We start from the raw sequence: 19,285 nt of genomic DNA, 5'->3' as shown, positions 1-19,285 counted from the left end.
TTAATGATCTTTATATTGTGGATGGATGGACAGCATTTATATTTTCTAAAGGTTTGAAGTTTATGTAAAGCTTATCTTACTTTTATTCAGCGTGGATATTTTTGTCAAGTATTGTTTATTCTTGTTAGAAAGCTTTTGGACATACTTCTAATAATTTGTTAACCATATAATCTTGAAAATAGTAAAAAAAATGCAAAAGAAGGAAGAAAATAATTTGTTTATATTAATAAGACCTCTGCATTGCAAGCAATAAAAGTATCCGAAACATTTTGTACAGTTGTGTATATAGTTAATGTCATGTTAGGTGGTGCTTTAGTGCAATGGTGGTGTGGTATAGCACAGCCTTCTAAAATGTATCTTAAATCATATTCCCAGCTGTTAAGATAACCTTCAAGATAATTATGTTATATCTAGGTTTTAGGTTTTTTAGGCATGACCGCATATTAAAAAAGACAGAGTATTTGCTTCAGAGACCACAAAGTGGCACAGGTATCACAGGGTCTGGCATGTACAGTAGCATTTCTTTACAGTCCATCTGAACTACATAGTTCCTGTAATGTTGGTAGGAAATTTACAGCTTATGTAGTTTGTTAAATTATTAAAAGAATGTTTAAAAATACTGTATTAGCTATCAGCACTGCATATTCCCTTATTCTGCCTGCATATTATGGCTATCTATAGAAACACTGTATAAAATCTATGTTAAAAATTCAGAAGCATGTGAAAATTAAAGAATCTTATAGATTCCATGCATGTGTTCCAGCATTTTAAATAAAATGATCTTGTCATTTAGCACACAAGTTGAAGCATTCACAGAAATGTCAAAATTCAAAAAATATAATTAAGCTATCTATTATAGAGTAATACTTAAAAACTAATCAGCACCTGGAAACCACCAAGCTTCTAAATTTATTACACCAATCACAAAATGCTGTTTTAAGAATTTGGAAATGGTTATTCACAAACGTCTATGATTCATTTGTGAAATCCCAAAACAAGCACATAAGTTATTCTTTCATATTTGGAATGAAATTGTGCATTTATCTTACTAATGTGGATCATGAGCAATTTTCAACAACGAAAAATCAATTCTCTTGTGTCTCCCTATTTTCCTTATTGCATTTTCAAAAGCTTAAAATGACACGGCAGACTCTATGCAGAGGGGTAAGAACTTTTGTGAACGAAAAACAAATTTACATCATTTTATTTCAAGTTATTATCATTACAGATTATGGCTGCCTGTAACATAATACTAAAGCTACTTTGCTTTATACCTTATGATTATATCTGCTGTGCTCTATGTGATGAGGATTGGTCAATTTGATTATATGTTTAAATATAAATCTTCTTCACATTTTATACCTTGTACTTCAAAATGAATATAGCTCAATATAATTAAATAACTGAGCATTAGGCACTGTTACTAAATTTTATTAAAGAACTTATTTTCTCATATGTGAATGGTAATCCCAATGAAGCTTTTATTACTCATATTGCTTTTGTGTCATGTTTTATATTATGTTAAAAAGTCCAAGTTAGACACTGCTATGGTTATATGGCCTAATCCTCAATTTAAAAATTACTTAAACTGTCCATCTCGACAGAGCTGCAGGCATAAAGAAATCATAAAGCTATGATCAGCTTCTAAGACATGTGAAAGTCTTAAAATGAAAACAAAATACCAAACCATAAATGAAACCTAAACAGAATTAAGTGACAGTGAAGTGATGCATCTCAGACTGCAGTGACTATTAGTAGCAGAAAATATATTTAGACTGTGGTGGGTGGCTGGGGCTCATGCCTGGCCAGGGCGCCCCTATGATGGAAGGACCGGGGGAGAGGACATATCCAGGGCAATACTTCCAGCAGAACACAAGAGGGCAACACCCCCCCTAGATTACATTGGGGCCACGGGTTTGGAGCTTAGAAGTTCAGCCCTGGACAAGGGGTCGTCTGGACAGTTCCGGAGCCCTGGACTGCAGCACTTCCACCACAACTGGTAGTGCTGATGGGAGAGGATCGGAGAGCACCTGGAGCACTTCTGGATGCACTATAAAAGAGGCCGCTTCACTCCGTTTGATAAGCCAGAGTCGGGAGGATGAAGACAAAGATTGCTGGGAGAGGAATGGAGGCAGCAGAGAAGAGAAAGGGAGAGAGAGAGAGAGAGAGAGAAGGGACTGTGCAGTATTGCTGGAACTGTGTTATACTTGTGGGGTATGGGGAAGATGTTTTCCCACAAGGGAAAAAAGAAATAAAGTGTGTGGTAGTTTTGCACTTGTGTGTTACTGTGCCTGTCTGTGTCTGGGTTTGGGGAGCTGTACGGCCCTGATATACCACAAGACATTAATTTCAAATGCAGCTAATGGTAGCTAGACACAAACTTAGGGGCACATGGCCGCAAGTTCAAGAACAGAAACTGTAACTAAAAGACAGAAGAAGATATTAAATAAGAGGAAAGAGAGTATTTAATTAAATGTGACCACAGAAATGCAGTTCACACAAATGCAAAAATGCCAGTGATAGAAAGACACTGTACACAGGGGTGAGCTCAAAATCTTCATGTAGTTTTTATCAGAAGATGCTAAGTCAACATACATGAAAACTGTAAGAAAGACCCAGCGAGCTTCTGATTCTGCAGAAGACATTTAACCCTCCAGGAGCTTGTTGAGTATATTACTAAGTTATCCATTGATATAATCTTTCTTTAACACACACACAATACTCTGTATATCACAGAATTATCTATTAACTACATCTTTTATTCTTACTGATTGCTTAGATAAATAAGAATTAATTCAGCTATTGTAATTACTTAGACAAGAGCTAGAGAGTTAGAGACTTCTGTTTTGTCTGTATAATTTATTGTGCTTGGGGTGGAAAATAAAATAAAATGAAAAGCAAGAAATGATAGAATACAGACCATTTTCTTCACTATTCAAAGATTAAAATGAAATCATATTTGGGTTCAGTTTTCGATTATTTAATATAATTAAAAACAAGCATTTTATGTACAGTACTATACCAGTACATGTACTTGCATTCTATCACTAGTTATTTTTTTAATATGACTCATTGTTATAAAAATATTTATTATACAAAAATGTGATATGTCTCTCTTTAATACAGTAAACAAAAATTCGAGTTTCCAAAAAGGTAAATAAGTTTTCAATTTAAGTTTCCAAACAGGTAAATAAGTTCTCGAGCACACCAGTAGGATAGTGTTGTTTGCTTTGATTTATGAGTTAAATTACTGAAATAGGTGACAACTGCAGGAATTGCAGTGGGAGGTTTACAGTATGTCTTACAACAACTCACAATGAGTTTTAGAAGGAAGGCACGTCATACTTTAGGGCTGTAGTTGTTAAAATCTCACCACACCTCAGTTGCAGGAGCTGTCACCTTAAGTGAAGAAGAAGATATTAAAGAAGAGGAAAGAGAGAATTTAATTAAAATTCCTAAGGGAATTATACTGCGTAACTGTATGACAAGAGAGTTTCTGAGTTTTCACAGTGATTTCATGCCATGTATTGTCTCTGCAATTAACACAAGGTTACAGTTATTTTGATATCCAGTTGATGTAAATAATGCCATAATATGCACAGGAGACACCACGTAAACGTAAACAAATAAGCATCATAGATAATTTGGTTGCAGTGTGCCTTATGTGCTGAATATATGTATTGTAGTTCTCAGTATAGATAAGTGTGTAATTAGACTTCTTGCCTGTGTAGTAGATATAATGGGGAAAAAGTTTCTTTGTTTTGTTTGCTGTTTCAAAACACTTGCAATTAATTACAAACAGATTTGTCAGATGACCAGAAAACCATAACATCATTATCTTCAATTCAATAACTCAATTTCTGCCTCAAAGACCCAATAAGACACACAATAAATATCAAAAAAACATATTAAAATTATGCCAATAACCAGAATAAAGTCATTAACCCAGGCCAACATATGGTATATCACAGTCACAAGTAAGTTGTCTCACTGAGTTCAACTATTTTTAAATCTGGTCCATTAACATAACACATGTAGAATAATAATGGTTACAAGCAGGATTGTAGGGTCAACATCAGTGGGGATACATATGCTAGCAGTATCAGTAGCACAGTTTTTGTGTAAAAAAATGCCATGCTGTCACTCCTCTGCAAGAAAGATCACTAGACAAAAGCCCCAAGCAAAAGGCAGTTGTGTGAACAGAGGACATAACTCTTACTTATTACTGTATCGGGCACATTTGTTTTGTGTACTTGTGCACCTGAAATATTTAATTACAATTATGCTAATTATCCTAACTAGATGTTTGGTTACCAATTTGAAGAGACGCATGATGGGTACAGTACTAAGCCGATTTTCCTGAATGTAATTATAAAATCCTATCCTTCTTTTCAGTTAAGTCTCTGAATTTGACCCATTATTAATGAAACCTACCATTCAGTAATCTAACACTAAATGATTAAAAATACAAAGGAATAAATCAGCAAGGCATCTGGCAGTAGTATTAGGCCGGGTTTATACTTCATGCGACGTGACGTATGTGCCTGCAGAGCCAAGTGCTACGCAAGTTGTGTACTGTTTATACTTGCACGCGTACTTTATGTAAATCTGGAGGATTCCACCAGATGGCAGTGTGAGATATCATCACAGTGAGAAAACAACACAACAACATTAGGCTTTATTGTGAATTGTCTGAAACATTCATTAAATTCCCAGGACACCTTGCCACAATATCTCTGAAAAGGGTGGATGTTTAATGATTACTTCTATCAATCCAAGGACATGGCCATTTCAGCTAGCATAGGGCACGAGGCAGAAACAATCCCTGGGCGGGGTATAAGCTCATCGCAAGGTGAATACAAGCACACACATACAGTAGTGTCATTTTAGCATCACCAAATCCCCAAACCTGCATGTCCTTGGAAGGAAACCGTAGCACACTGTGGAAACTCACCAGGAAAACATGCAAACTCCAGGCAGGGAACACCAGGGACGTAACTCCCAGCGAGGCAGCAGCACTACAGCTCTGCCACAGTGCCGCCCTCACAAGTGTAATTATTAACAGTATTAATTATTTAAATGAAGCTAACGATTTATCTGTAAAATGTAACATACATACTTTAACACATTTCATCATGAAAGTGTTATGAAGTATAAATCTAAGGATTCTAAATGTGCAGAGAGCTGAAATATCATAAATTTAATGTGCTCTGTGTGGCAATCGCTGCCTGTCACTGTTGCCAGTTCAGGAGGAAGCCCCAGAAGCACATAGCGATTAACAAGTGGGTCAGTTTTAAGATGATGTTTACCACGTTCTACTTTAGACCTTTTTTTGTTCTTCACTGTGTGCCTATTTTTTTTCTCTGTGGCTCAAATATGCTTCTGTACATTTTGATGATATTTTGCAAGGGTGGAAAAAAAACCTTTAAAATGTATTGTGTCATTATGATGGGGCATATGCAACGCTTGTATTGCCTATGTGAGAAACAGATGAAGAAAAGCACCACAGATACATTTGTATGTCAGCATTTAAGTTTGATGATTTGCTACACCACATCGAACCATTCATCAAATATCGAAACACACCCATTGATCCTGTAGGATCTCCAAAGTGGCTTTACAGTCACATGTTGCTAGTAAACAAAGACTCTGATGTCACATTCCAACTTGAATACACTGCGACACTCCCACTTTTTGCTGGTACTGCAACTCAAGCACACATCGCGTTAATTTCTGAGGACGTGCTCAAAGGTCGCATCAAATGAACACTGGGAACACATGGCAGCCATGTTGCATGTGCATACGCGCTTTAAGCGTGAAGTTTAAACTGGTCATAAATGTGACCAGGCTAAGAAGACACTACCAGTGCTTGTAACTCACTACTTTTAATAGCTGCAACTTTCATTTATCTGAAACAATATGAACTTGATATTTCAGTCTTTCTCAAAATGCATTGTGTCTTCAGAAAGTACTTCTACTCTCTAGATTTCTGATAATCGACAAGTTCAAATGAAAATGTATTTTTACGGGATTATTTGAGACTTTTTATCACATATATCACCAATGTCAAAGAAAAAATGTAATTTATAGTAAAAAATAGAATATATTTGCTGAATAGTAGAAACTATGAGTGCAATCACAACAACACAGTTTATTTGGAAGTCTAGGATAAAATTTGAATATAGTGCATCCAAGTCATGATTTCAGGAGAAACACACCCTTCCATATAATGTCTGACATTTAGCAGTATATGTGAAAACAGAAAATACAATAAATACCATGCTGAGTTCAGTGCAACTTTAATAATAATAGTTATTTACATTTGTATAGTGCTTTTCTGGGCGGCACGGTGGCGCAGTGGTAGCGCTGCTGCCTCGCAGTTAGGAGACCCAGGTTCTCTTCCCGGGTCCACCCTGCGTGGAGTTTGCATGTTCTCCCCGTGTCTGCGTGGGTTTCCTCCAGGCGCTCCGGTTTCCTCCCACAGTCCAAAGACATGCAGGTTAGGTGGATTGGCGATTCTAAATTGGCCCTAGTGTGTGCTTGGTGTGTTTGTGTGTGTCCTGCGGTGGGTTGGCACCCTGCCCGGGATTGGTTCCTGCCTTGTGCCCTGTGTTGGCTGGGATTGGCTCCAGCAGACCCCCGTGACCCTGTGTTCGGATTCAGCGGGTTGGAAAATGGATGGATGGATAGTGCTGTTCTCACTACTCAAAGCACTTTACATAGAGAGTCACTTCAACAACCACCAACATGTGCAGCATGCGATGGCAGCCATTTTTCCACAAGTACAATCACTGCAGATTAGAGTATTAGGTGGTGAAAGGGTGACAGACTGTGATCGGTGTTCTAGTAGGGTCACAACATTTTTCTATAGCAGGTAAAACTACAGCTAATCCTACATTTAGCAAATAGAAATATTATGAAACCACCAATTGACTGAACAAAAAGGTTCATAACCTATATGGACTACTACATCAAGCATAAAGGCAAAGCAAAACTGGTGTGGTTTCAAACAAAGACAGTATAAGTGTTCCTGATAAGCCCATCCAAGCTGAATTTAGCAACTTCTTGGCTTCTTTGACATAGTTTGATCAAATTTGCAAGATAATACTACTTCTAGAATGGTAAAAATGACTGAATTCAATCTTTGATACTCAAAACAACATAACCCAGTGAACTGAAATCTCACAAAAAATATTTGTCTTTACTCTGTTTAGTTTGTTGTGTGAATTGAAGGAATACATTTTAATATATAAAAATATAGTCAGTAATACAACAAAAGCGAATTTGATGGACATGGAAGTATACTATTTCATGAAGGCAATATAAATTAAAATATTTTATTACATTATATACATTTCCTATCTAAAAATTGAAAATGAAAAATAAAACATTTTTAATGAAAGTGTTTTGCAATGAACAGAACACAGAATAACCAAATGTTTTATTATCAATTAATCTTGAAACATTAGTGGAAAGGCAATACAATTAAAAGGGTAGTTATTACTTAAAAAAATTAGAAAGTACATCATGCAAAGAAAGTTAACAGAATAAAGAAAGAATGAGTAAAGCATAAAGGCTGAAACATATTTATATAACACAAATATTAGAAAAACGTCTAAAAGGAAAGTTAAGAACAGCATTAATTACTGAAGTTGGGAAATTGTATTGAGAAGAAGGGAAAAACAGGATGTGTAAGTACAGTAAGTGAATTTAGAAATACAGGCACAAAAGCAGACATTTAACTAAAGATGTATTAAATAACTCACATAAGAGAACAGCAACATGCTTTATTCTTCTTAATACCTGTCATTGATGGGTCATCTGTGCTATCCTTGGCCATCTGTTCACTCAAACTGTTGTGGAGTCCATGACAAAGAGGTAATTTTTGCTCATTCACTGGAATTACATTTTTCTGATGTGATTGGTTGTTCATGTTCCAATTTATTTCTGAAGTTGTTTGATGGTGATTACTTTGTGGGTTTATGCCAGGCTTGTAAATTTTGCTGAGCTGGCCTTCAGGATGATAAGAAAGTTGCACTTCACCTTCAAGGTCATCATAGTCATCCCCAATAACAACAAGTTCAGCTCGAATTGCTCCCTCAAATCCCACCTCCTTATTAAGGTCTGTTTCATCATTTACATTCTGGTAGCCCATGAATATCATTGTGACAGGTTCTTCACAATCAAAGGTGGAAGAAGTATGGAGAATGTTGCATTCTGTACCTTTATTGACTAAGGATGACTGACCATTGTTATAATGTGAATTGACAAACAGAGCAGCATGGTGGTTTTCTCTTTGATCATGGTAAGAAAACAATGTTGGTTCATGACTGTCCTCAACACAGGGTCTGTCATCATTTATAAGAATATTTTCATTGTTGTGAATCACCTGAGACTCGTGTTCTTCATGTTCATTTGTTGAATAATGATGTAAAGCCTGCCTATATGGAATACTGTAAGAATGCTCAAAATCATCTTGCAAATGAATGCTATCATTACAGTGCAGTTCTGATTTAACAGGTGTATACATGTTTTTTTCTACTATTCCATAGGATGCAAGTGGGCTGTTTGACTCGGATTTGACATGCTCCTTGTTCTGCTTTTTGGGAGTGGAAGATCTATTATATGAGCTAGAAAACACTGGTTCATGGTATTCTAAGGCAAATTGTGACTTCTTTTCCGTAGCTGCCCTTAAAAGCTCCTCTACCTCTGCTGGTGTCAGTTCTTGTACTCCATTATCAGTAATTTCACCATCACAGGAAACAGCATAAACTGATTTTCTTCCATCATCGTACACTTTAATCCCTTTCTCTTGAAATGCATCTGCTTTAACAGTTGCTGCTGACAGAACTTGACTTTCTCCTGTTTTCATGTCTTTTTCAACATTGATTTCCATTGCAAATAAAGCTAAAAAAATAAATGCACATTTTAGAAAGCTACTCAAATAACAATCCATTGACCTTCTCCACTTGTATATTACATTACTTAGTTGCTGGAGAGCACACAGGATGCTCAAAGCTAGGGCTTGAATTATGAGCTACATCAGAACAGCAATCTAAAGTCAGGGAAGACAGTGTTTTTAAATAGCCATTTAAGACAGCTGGATATTTTCCATTTATTTACAGCATAATAACAGGATATATTAATAATAACTGAAAACAAAAATAAAACAAAAAACACAAAAACCTTTCTAGGTACATTTAAGATTAATCTAAGATATTAATCATATACCTCTTTTGGCTTGTTCATTATTTTCCTTTGCTACTTTTGGCAATTTCTTCAAGGCTGAAGGACGGTAGGATTTTGGCAGATCTGGGATCTCAGAATATACATATTCAGTTGGTTGTGAAACTATAATGTTTAAAGAAAATAACAAAAACAGTAGTGTAAATTTGTCACTGCTTTTAAAAACTGAATGCCCTCTCACCCCCATGAAATGTTAATCAAACATAAGATGTATTTATCTTCAGTAATTATGATTTCACAAATTAGTATCATTAATATTTAACACTATGGCATTAGTATTAGAAATTATTTATTAAGATTATTTGACTGTAAATAAATATTAATACTTTTCAAAATAATTAGAATAAAACTATTTTAACAAATAAATACAATTATTTCAAATATGTATTACCTTTTAATGATGTATTTTTTATAGCAATGAATAATAATAATAGCAGTTCAATCACTGAGGGCAAATTAAAAAAATAAAGCCACACCAAGATATTTTGTGTATTTTAGTATGATGCTCTTTATCTGCTGTGTTGCAGCACACTGTTGAGTGACTGTATTGTGGGCATAAATGATGCAAAATTGTACTTCACAGAAGCTGAATTGTACTTATCAATGCTATGCATATTTAGCTTAAATATTTTCATTAACTATTCTTTGAAACTAAATTTTCCTTATGCGCAAATACTTCACATCACCTTCACCACCTCCCTTTCTTTTCGCATATAAAAATGTAATTTGAAATACAGTATGTCTGACAAACAAAATAAGGAAAGGTAAAAAAACCATAATTTACTAGAATTTTAGTAATCAGAAGATTGAGCTTTACAAACTGCTTGCAATCTATTGATGTTCAGTTGCTTCACAAAGACACGTCTCTTTACAAAGCACCTCATGAACGCTCCTCACTGCTCTCCTTGTAGATATCACCTGTACTGATTCTATCAACAATCGGCCAATTATTTCCATTTTACATGGGCAATTTTTACAGATACTTTGAACTAAATGTTCTTTAAAGATTCCTGAACTCTACTTTAAAATTTTTCTCCTATTGCTTGTTGACTTTTATTTTCTAATCTCCAAAACATTAAGTATGCATATTGCTATTACAAAAGGACCTTCCAAATAAATAATAAAAATTGTACATTTACTGTAATTTATCTATGAAAAGTGTAATGCCTGAAAAGACTAATGCAGTTCCACATTCAACTACTTACTAGCTTACTCTACTAATAAATGTCACCACATTCGGGTGTTTCTTCAAACACACAATGATTTTTTCAGAAAGACAATAAATGCTTTAATTGGTATTGTCAATTCAGCAAAAGCCATAGATGTATAGTTTGCATATACACTTAATTCCTGTCTTAGTATGGAGAAATACTTCAACTGTGATCCAAGAAGTAACTCCCATATGCCACGAAATATTCCACTTGTGAACATTAAATATAAGTAAAAGGTTTACAATAAGTCAAATAATTTAACTAAACCATTAAAAATCAACATAAATACTATTAATTTTATTTTACCTTGTTTCATATCATCATTTGCACTCTGTAAAATAAAAACAAAACAAAGCTGAATATTAAACAAAAAGTAATCTATAGTACATACTGTTCCACAAGATTTACAATTAGACATTTGATTTGATGTCTCTTACTATGAGGAAATTAAAAAGGATTCAATATTTTTTCTTTGATAAAATGTAATAAAATAATCACAATAATGACATAATGACATTTCATGTCAGAATAATTGAGATTTATATACAATATACGTAATCCAGCATTAATCTGAAATTTCTGTTTTAAAAATAAAAACATTATTGTAAGTTGTAGCAGTAAGGTTTTTATATTTCTTCTAAAGACCATCATTTCTCAAACTTGATTCTTGCAGATTTTTATTTTTTAATTGCTATTAAACTTTTGACTACTGAATAAATAATATATAAGATTAAAATAATAAGCAAAGATTACATAAGGCAGCAGATAAATAACCAATATTTTTTTAAGTGTTGATAAATTTACTGACATACACTTGTAAAGAAATGTATGTGAACCCTTTGTAATTCCCTGCATTGATTACTAATAAAACATGGTTTGATGTTCATCTAAGTCTCAATTATAGACAAACACAATCCAAATAAACCAATAATACACAAACAGTTTTATTGTTCAAGTCTTTATTGAGTACATTGAGGAACCATTCACAGTACTAGCTGGAAAAAGTAAGTGAACCCTTGATTTTAATAACTTGTTGCTCCTCTTTCAGCAGCAACACCAAATGTTTTCTGTACTTTTTCTGTATTTCAAGAGCCTAAAGATACAGTACTTAACAAGCAAAATATAGTAGTTTCTACCTTTATGATATCCATAGCAGATTTCTCTACTTCTTTTAACTTTTTCAAAATTAATTCCTCATTAGTGGATATTTGTATTTCTTGATTTTCTAGGTTTTTAATTTCTTGTTCCATCCTGTAGAACAAAACATTTCTAGATCATTAACATGCCATACATTTAAATAAATCCAAAAAAGTTTAATAAGTTTATGGCCCTTGCATGTCATTTCTATTATTCAAATGTCCATAAAAAACATATTATTCAAAAAAGGAAAAATAGTGCATCAGTTGTTAAAAGATTGTTTTCGGTGGTTCACCATTGGCCATTAAGAACTGTCCTATATGCCACCATCACTGTTTTGTTCATTTGCTTCCCAATACTGAAAAACGTTAAAAAGCTCAAACAAAATGGCATACTGCATTAAACAATACAGGCTACAAAGTTATGTAGACAAAACTGTGTAAATCTCTCATGATAACAACACAGAAATTATTAAAGCAAAGCAATATATGAAGCAGAAATAAATGAAATTCGTGAATTTATACTAAGACATCCTCTAATATTGAAATGAAATATAAAATAAAACATATGAGTTAATCACAGAGAAAAAGTGTATAAAAATGTCCCTAAACATCTTAGATTACATTGCCATTATAAATTACCTGAGAACATTTGTTTGTAAGAGCTCAGCTTGATTTTGTTCCTCATGAGTTTGTTTTCTAATGGTCTCTTGCTCCTGAGTGTTCTGCGGGCTTAAGCCATCCATTAGCCATTTTTCTCTTAAGATCTTTTTCTGGTCAGAGATATCCAAAAAATAATGAAGATGAATGCATTTATATAACAAAACATAAGTATTCAAACTATTTGACTAATTAGACAATGACAAAATGATAATTAGTATATTTTTTTTTATCTTGATGGTTTATTTAAGGTGGTTGAAAGACTTAAAAAGTGTTTTTTTATGACAGCACACTTCAGATGAATGGTATAAGAACATTTTTACAACCTACAAACCTTTAGGTACTGAAGCTTAAATTTCTCTTCCTCAATTTCAGCTCTTTTTCTGACAATTTCCTCTTGGATTCTCCTTTTATCCTGCAAAAAAAACAGCTGCTGTTTATTGTTCACATTTTGAGCTTCTGATTATTTGTCCATTTTATATTTATTGGAATAACTAAATTTCAGCCCTAAACACCGGACAATTAAATATGTGTCAAAATATACACTGATCAGCCACAACATTAAAACCACCTGCCTAATATTGTATATGTCCTCCTCATGGCTGTGAAGATGCCCTGTGGTATCTGGCACCAAGATATTAGCAGCAGATTCTTTAAGTCCTGTAAGTTGTCAGGTGGGGCCTCCATGATTAGTCTTGTTTTTCCAGCACATTCCACAAATACTCAATTGCATTGAGATCTGGGGAGTTTGGAGGCCAAGTCAACACCTTGAACTCATTGTCATGTCCCTCAAATCATTGCTAAACATGTTTTGCAGTGTGGCAGGGTGAACTATCCTTCCTGACAGTGGTCACTGTAATAAATATCAGTGCCATGAAGGGGTGTACGTGTACTGCAACAATCTTTAGGTAGGTTGTATACGTCAAAGTAATATCCACATGACTGTCAGGACCCAAGGTTTCCCAGTAGAACATTGCCCAGAGCATCACACTGCCTCTGCCGGATTGCCTACTTCCATTATTGCTGCCTGCTGGCATCTCTTCCCCTGGTAAATGATACACATGACCTCGGCCTTCCCCATGAGCTAAAAGAAAACGTGATTAATCAGACCAGGGGCCTCATGTATAACGCCGTGAGTAGAACTCACACTATAACATGGCGTAAGCACAAAAGCGGGATTGTGCGTACGCACAGAAAAATCCAGATGCAGGAATCTGTGCGCACGCAAACTTTCACGTTCTTTCACTACATAAATCCCGATCAGCGTGAAAAGTAACGCACGTGCACGCGCTTTCTGTCCCGCCCCAACTCCTCCCAGAATTACGCCTGTTTGAATATGCAAATCAATATAAATAGCCTTCTGTGAAAAGACAATGGGAAAAGCACAGGGAAAAATATAAGAATTTCAGCGAATACCAAGTGGAGGCAAAGGAAAAACGTACTATTTGTTTGTTTAAACAGTGGTATAATCAACAAAAGAAAGTTGATCGAGTGACAGAGTGTCGGAGAAACTTGAAAGATCAAGTTCACAAAGTCGCACAGTGCCCGAAATAAAAAAGAAATCACATATCAAAGTCGCCGTGAAAAGGCAAGTCGTAGCCCACCGTCTGAGTGTCATATGAAAGCTTATTAGGGTACAGACAAAACAAATAGGCACACAGTGGGAAAAAAGCACGAAATGTCAACTTTAATCTCGAAATTTCCACTTTAATCACGTAGTTTATTTTGCCATTAAAGTAGCACATCATAAACTTCATCTTAAAATCGTTTATTTTACTAGTTTCTCAAGTAGCATGTTAAATGCTTTGTTCTGTATTTGATCTTCTATGTGCTCTGTGTGTGTGAATCACTATGTACTTCCGTTCTTTCTCTTTCTCCGACAGGACACAGAATCCATTACATTCGAGACATTACAGCTCTCTGAATAATTAAAATACTGAGATGTATATGTGATATCATTTTCATGATGATAGCAATGAAAGCATGTTATTAAACATGGGAACACAGTGGCGCAGTGATTGTTCATATCTCACGCAAGAGGCTTGCTGCGCCATGTGCGACCTTCGATGAAATAATTTATTACAGAAGTACTGTCTCTTTCAAACGTACTTTTCTTTCTCCAAATACCCAATCGCCACACAATCAGCTCTGTAATAGACGTTAAGCCATCTGTAAGCTTAGAACGCCGATTCTTCAAAACTTTTAAGGAACATTGAAATATCTTTGTAGTACATGTTTAATTATTCTATTCGTCTATCCTTCCAGTGTCGCGTCAGCACCAGCAAGAAGGCAGGAGCTATCCGTGAACTAGCTAGTGCTGCGGCACCGTGTCCTCACATGTTTAATTATTAACAATACAGATTATTTAAATGAAGTTAAAGTTTTATCTGTATACTATAAGCAACATGTTTTGCTGCATTTCATCTTAAAAATTATATTGTCATCATACGCGCTTTATAAAGTTGCGCAGGTTGTGCAATATTATAACTGTAGTGTAAGTTTACAGTGAGGTGATTGTACTTGTAAGTACAAACAGTTCTACAAGGAGCACTTGATGGACTGATTGAGTGCGTTTATAGTTCTTGGGACGAAACTGTTTCTGAAACGCGAGGTCCGTACAGGAAAGGCTTTGACGCTTTTTGCCGTGGTTGAGGTAGTGTGTACTTGAAACTGTATACCGATAATTCTCTTTCCGATCACCTGCTGCTGTGATTCACACTCAGATACAGTGATATAAATACTCCGAGTGGTGCAATGAGAGTAATATGGAAAAAGATGATCCGCAGTGGCAACCCTTAACGGGAGCAGCAAAAAGAAGAACAAGATGCAGTGAACGTAACAATGCTAAAGCAGTTATGGTATTTGGAATACTATGGCTATTCCCTGGACCATTATATTGCTACAGGTTAATTACAATCAGATGCATTACACTAATAAACAATATGCAGTTAATTTCAGTGTATTTATAAAGCCGCGTCAGGAATGTGGAGCTAAGAAAGAAAGGATGAGCACACAGGAACAGTAGCACTACTTTGACGCTGGGTGCCACCAGTCTGCAAAACCGAGCGGAGAAATTGCGTACGCCAAGGTATGAGTTACCGTGGAAAAGTGCGTGGCTTTACGCCAAGTTTAGGTTTTATACATCGCGATTTGAGCGTGGAAACTGGAGTACGCAACATTTCTGTGCATACGCACCGTTTATACATGAGGCCCCAGGCCACCTTCTTCCATTACTCCATCGTGCAGCTCTGATGCTCCCATGCTCATTGTACAGTGGTTGCTTTTAGCCGTTAACGGGGGTCAGCATGGGCACTCTGATGAATCTGTAGCTACACAGCCTCATACACAGCAAGCTGAAATGCACTGTGTGTTTTGACATCTTTCTCTCATGGCCAGCATTAAGTTTTTCATCAATTTGTGCTGCAGAAGCTCTTCTGTGTGATCGGACCAGACACTAACATGAAGTGTATCAAGAAATGCTACTAGGGCTCCTGTATACCAATGGCAATACACCAACACAATTTCCCACTGTGACTGTAACTGCCAATTATGAAGATTTTGCTTCTTTTTAATTTTCAGCATTTTTAGCTATTCTATTGCGTGTTCAGACCATAGTGTTTATGTGTATATATGTTTATTTATGTATCTGTATTTAAAGAGATCCTGTGAAAAGCCTAAGTTTACTCTGGTGACAAATAAAAATCTATCTATCTATCTATCTATCTATCTATCTATCTATCTATCTATCTATCTATCTATCTATCTATCTATCTATCTATCTATCTATCTATCTATCTATCTATCTATCTATCTATCTATCTATCTATCTATCTATCTATCTATCTATCTATCTATCTATCTATCTATCTATCTATCTATCTATCTATCTATCTATCTATCTATCTATCCAAGAACATTGCTAGCTGTAAAACTGAAATAATTTTGCATTTTTCCTTTTTGTATTATGGGTTGGAAACAATGGTACTGACCAAAAAACAGGAGACAGAGGTGGAGATGGCAGAGTTAAAGATATTAAGATTTGCATTGGGTGTGACGAGGATGGACAGGATTAGAAATGAGTACATTAGAGGGTCAGCTCAGATTGGACAGTTTGGAGATAAAGTCAGAGAGGCGAGATTGTGTTTGTTTGAACATGTGCAAAAGAGAGATGCTGGTTATATTGGGAAATAGATGCTATTGATGGAGAAGTATAGAGAAGGCCAATAGGAGTTGCATTGCATCTTTGTGTACCTGGAGAAAGCATATGACAGGGTGCCTCGAGATGAGTTGTGGTATTGTATGAGGAAGTCGGGAGTGGCAGAGAAGTATGTAAGAGTTGTACAAGATATGTACGAAGGAAGTATGACAGTGGTGAGGTCTGCTGTAGGAGTGACGGATACATTCAACGTGGAGGTGGGATTACATCAGGAATCGGCTCTGAGCCCTTTCTTATTGGCAATGGTGATGGACAGGTTGACAGACGAGATTAGACAGGAGCAAGGGGAAAACAGAAAGGCCTAAGAGAAGGTTTATGGATGTGGTGAGAGAGGACATGCAGGTGATGGGGGTAGTAACAGAGCAAGATGCAGAGGACAGAAAGATATGGAAAAAGATGATCCACTTATGGTAACTCTTAACAGGAGCAGTCAAAAGAAGAAGAAAAAGTATTAATTACACCATTAGTTAGCTACTCTGGTATACTTCCTTGGTATCATGAAAAGCAAACTGGACTTTGCTTTTTTTTTTATTTCAGCAGTCCTACATGTTATTAGTCAATACTGTGCTTCATTAAATTAATATCACTGTCTGTTCAGTTTGTGACTGGCCTACAGTTTCACTAGTTGTTTCTCATGTGAAATACAATAATTAATTGAAGACATTCTGACTTAAGTTATAGGGGGACAAGAATATATGTATTTGAAGGCACAATAAGATGCAAAGAAAATGAATTACCAAAATAAAAACAAATTCATGAACAAGTTAAATCCTGCTGTGATTTGGTATTTAACCAAAAAACAAAAGGATGTAATATAGTATTTATGAGTGGCCTTGCATTTTGTTAATCTATATGCTTAGTATATAATGCAAAGTTGACTCATTTACTCAGTTACAAACACACTATTTTTTATTTAGTTACAAAGCTTAAATTTGTGAGGATAGTACATCTAGGCCAGTAGGTATCTGCTAAGAAAGTACATTGCAAGATGTTTGAAATTTTTTCATTATTTGTCAGTAATAAAGTTGTAGTGAGTGGGGTATTCTTAGGTAGCGTGTCATTTTTTCACCCAAACTGTGATTGCATGGAGAAATGGGGCATGCAAATGTACAAGGCTGCACAAAGAAATGGAAATGGTAGAGAGTGAAGAAGGGCAACTGCCATGCACAGAAAAAAGAGAAGAGATAATGATCTGCATGGAAAATGACGTGAAGTGGACGAAGAAAAATTAGGCAAAGCTCAAAGAAGACATGCTTGGCATGTGGCCTTCTTGGGTACATGCAGTACTCCCTATTCTGTTGTCTTTTTTTTACTTCCCATGATGCTGTATATAACACATTCAAATTCAAGCTGGATTGAATAGTCCTACGCTTTTATATGCATAAACTTCAAAGAATGGGGAATTTTTGACTTGGTGGTAAACTACATGCAATATTGCAGAGAACTGTGGAGTCCCTTGCAGTTCATACCATGATGTGCTGTTATGCTACAGTTCACAAAGCAGAAACAGGAAACTGGTATTATGGCATACCAGATCACTTCAAGCCATGGCTACAACACAATTCAGGACTGATGGTATGTCTTGGCCAATTTAAACGCTTGCACAGCTCAGTAACAGGGTCCACCACAGACAGAGCATATAGGAGGTGGACACTGTATATACTGTAGTTCATGCTATTATTCCTTTTCATCTGTTCTTATCTGTACAGTGCTCAAAACATTTGGTCTATTACATGGTCCATGAAAATTTTCAGCCTGCAAATGTTAATGCTGTATGTAATAAGTTAAAGGAAACCATGATTCAGTGTATATTTGATTGCATTTGATCGAAAATTTTCAAAACTCTGTAATGGTACAAGATTACAGGCAAAAGTGTTACATTCAAATTTGACTAAAGCTACCATTTTTACAGAATCTGCCACAGGGTGAAATTATATTTATACCTAAAATTCCTGTTATTCCTACTTAGTAATATTACCTGTTTGATTTCAAAAGAATACATTTTTCTCCAAGATTGTGTTTTGCAATGACCAGCAACAATAGCCAAGTTGCTAGGAATTGCTAGAATTGATCTATGGGAGAAATGTTTTTTTCATGTGCAATTGTATGTAGCATGTTCAGGAGAAAGGCAGTCCAGTGAACTAATAATATTAGCTCCCGAGCCAAAAAAAAAAAAATTAAACAACATATAGAAAAGTACTCAGTGTCTTACACAGTACCTCTGATACATCAGATTAACCCTCACCGCTATAACTGAGGACCACAGTCCTTGGAAATTGGGTAACATGTTATGGTTCCTCTCTCAAAATACTGCAACCTTGAAATATGAAAATACTGTTCCTGTATTTAACAATCTAATCTACAAATAAAGAATTTGAACTTTTTGACATACTCTTCTTTTATGACAAAATGGTTAATCAACAGGAATCTCTGCTGGCCCTGCTAAACACACACATTTTTGAAAGAAATATAACTTCAAGCACCATTCTGTATAGTACCAAAGGGCAAATTTTTTACTTGTGGCAGCTATCGGGAGTGCAATTTGAACCACTATTTTGTAACATCACCTGAATAAGGTATTGTACTTCTTAGCAGCTATTAAGGTAAAACAAACATTATGTTAAGAAGCACCCTAGACCGTGCAAAAAGACTAGTGAGCAAGAGAAAGAGTTAGCATGTGCTAATCACAGATTACGTTAGTGTGTCCTTTCACTTACTGGCCATCTTAAACAAAATTATTTACAGAATGCAATAGGTAAAAATTCTAAAATAAGACTCTAGTTAGTGGTCTTGGTAACAATGCCCCTGTGCATTAG

At 35.5% G+C, this 19,285-nt stretch overlaps 1 protein-coding gene across 2 annotated transcripts in view; it reads right to left on the bottom strand.

Annotated features, from left to right (window-relative positions):
• Positions 1–19,285, bottom strand: part of palmdb (palmdelphin b) — a 51,785-nt gene that overhangs the window by 5,757 nt on the left and 26,743 nt on the right. For both annotated transcript variants that reach the window (XM_028811127.2, XM_028811128.2), the window contains 6 exons: positions 12,588–12,668; positions 12,236–12,366; positions 11,594–11,708; positions 10,764–10,788; positions 9,232–9,351; positions 7,804–8,907 (listed from right to left, as the gene is read on the bottom strand). In XM_028811127.2, the coding sequence (XP_028666960.2) occupies positions 7,804–8,907; positions 9,232–9,351; positions 10,764–10,788; positions 11,594–11,708; positions 12,236–12,366; positions 12,588–12,668 (1,576 nt within the window). The remainder of the gene's footprint in view (positions 1–7,803; positions 8,908–9,231; positions 9,352–10,763; positions 10,789–11,593; positions 11,709–12,235; positions 12,367–12,587; positions 12,669–19,285) is intronic.

Source organism: Erpetoichthys calabaricus, chromosome 10 (genome assembly GCF_900747795.2).
Source record: "Erpetoichthys calabaricus chromosome 10, fErpCal1.3, whole genome shotgun sequence".
In the NCBI taxonomy this organism is placed as follows: domain Eukaryota; kingdom Metazoa; phylum Chordata; class Cladistia; order Polypteriformes; family Polypteridae; genus Erpetoichthys; species Erpetoichthys calabaricus.
Note: the sequence above shows the minus strand (reverse complement) of the source record. Positions and strands in the feature narration are given on the sequence as shown.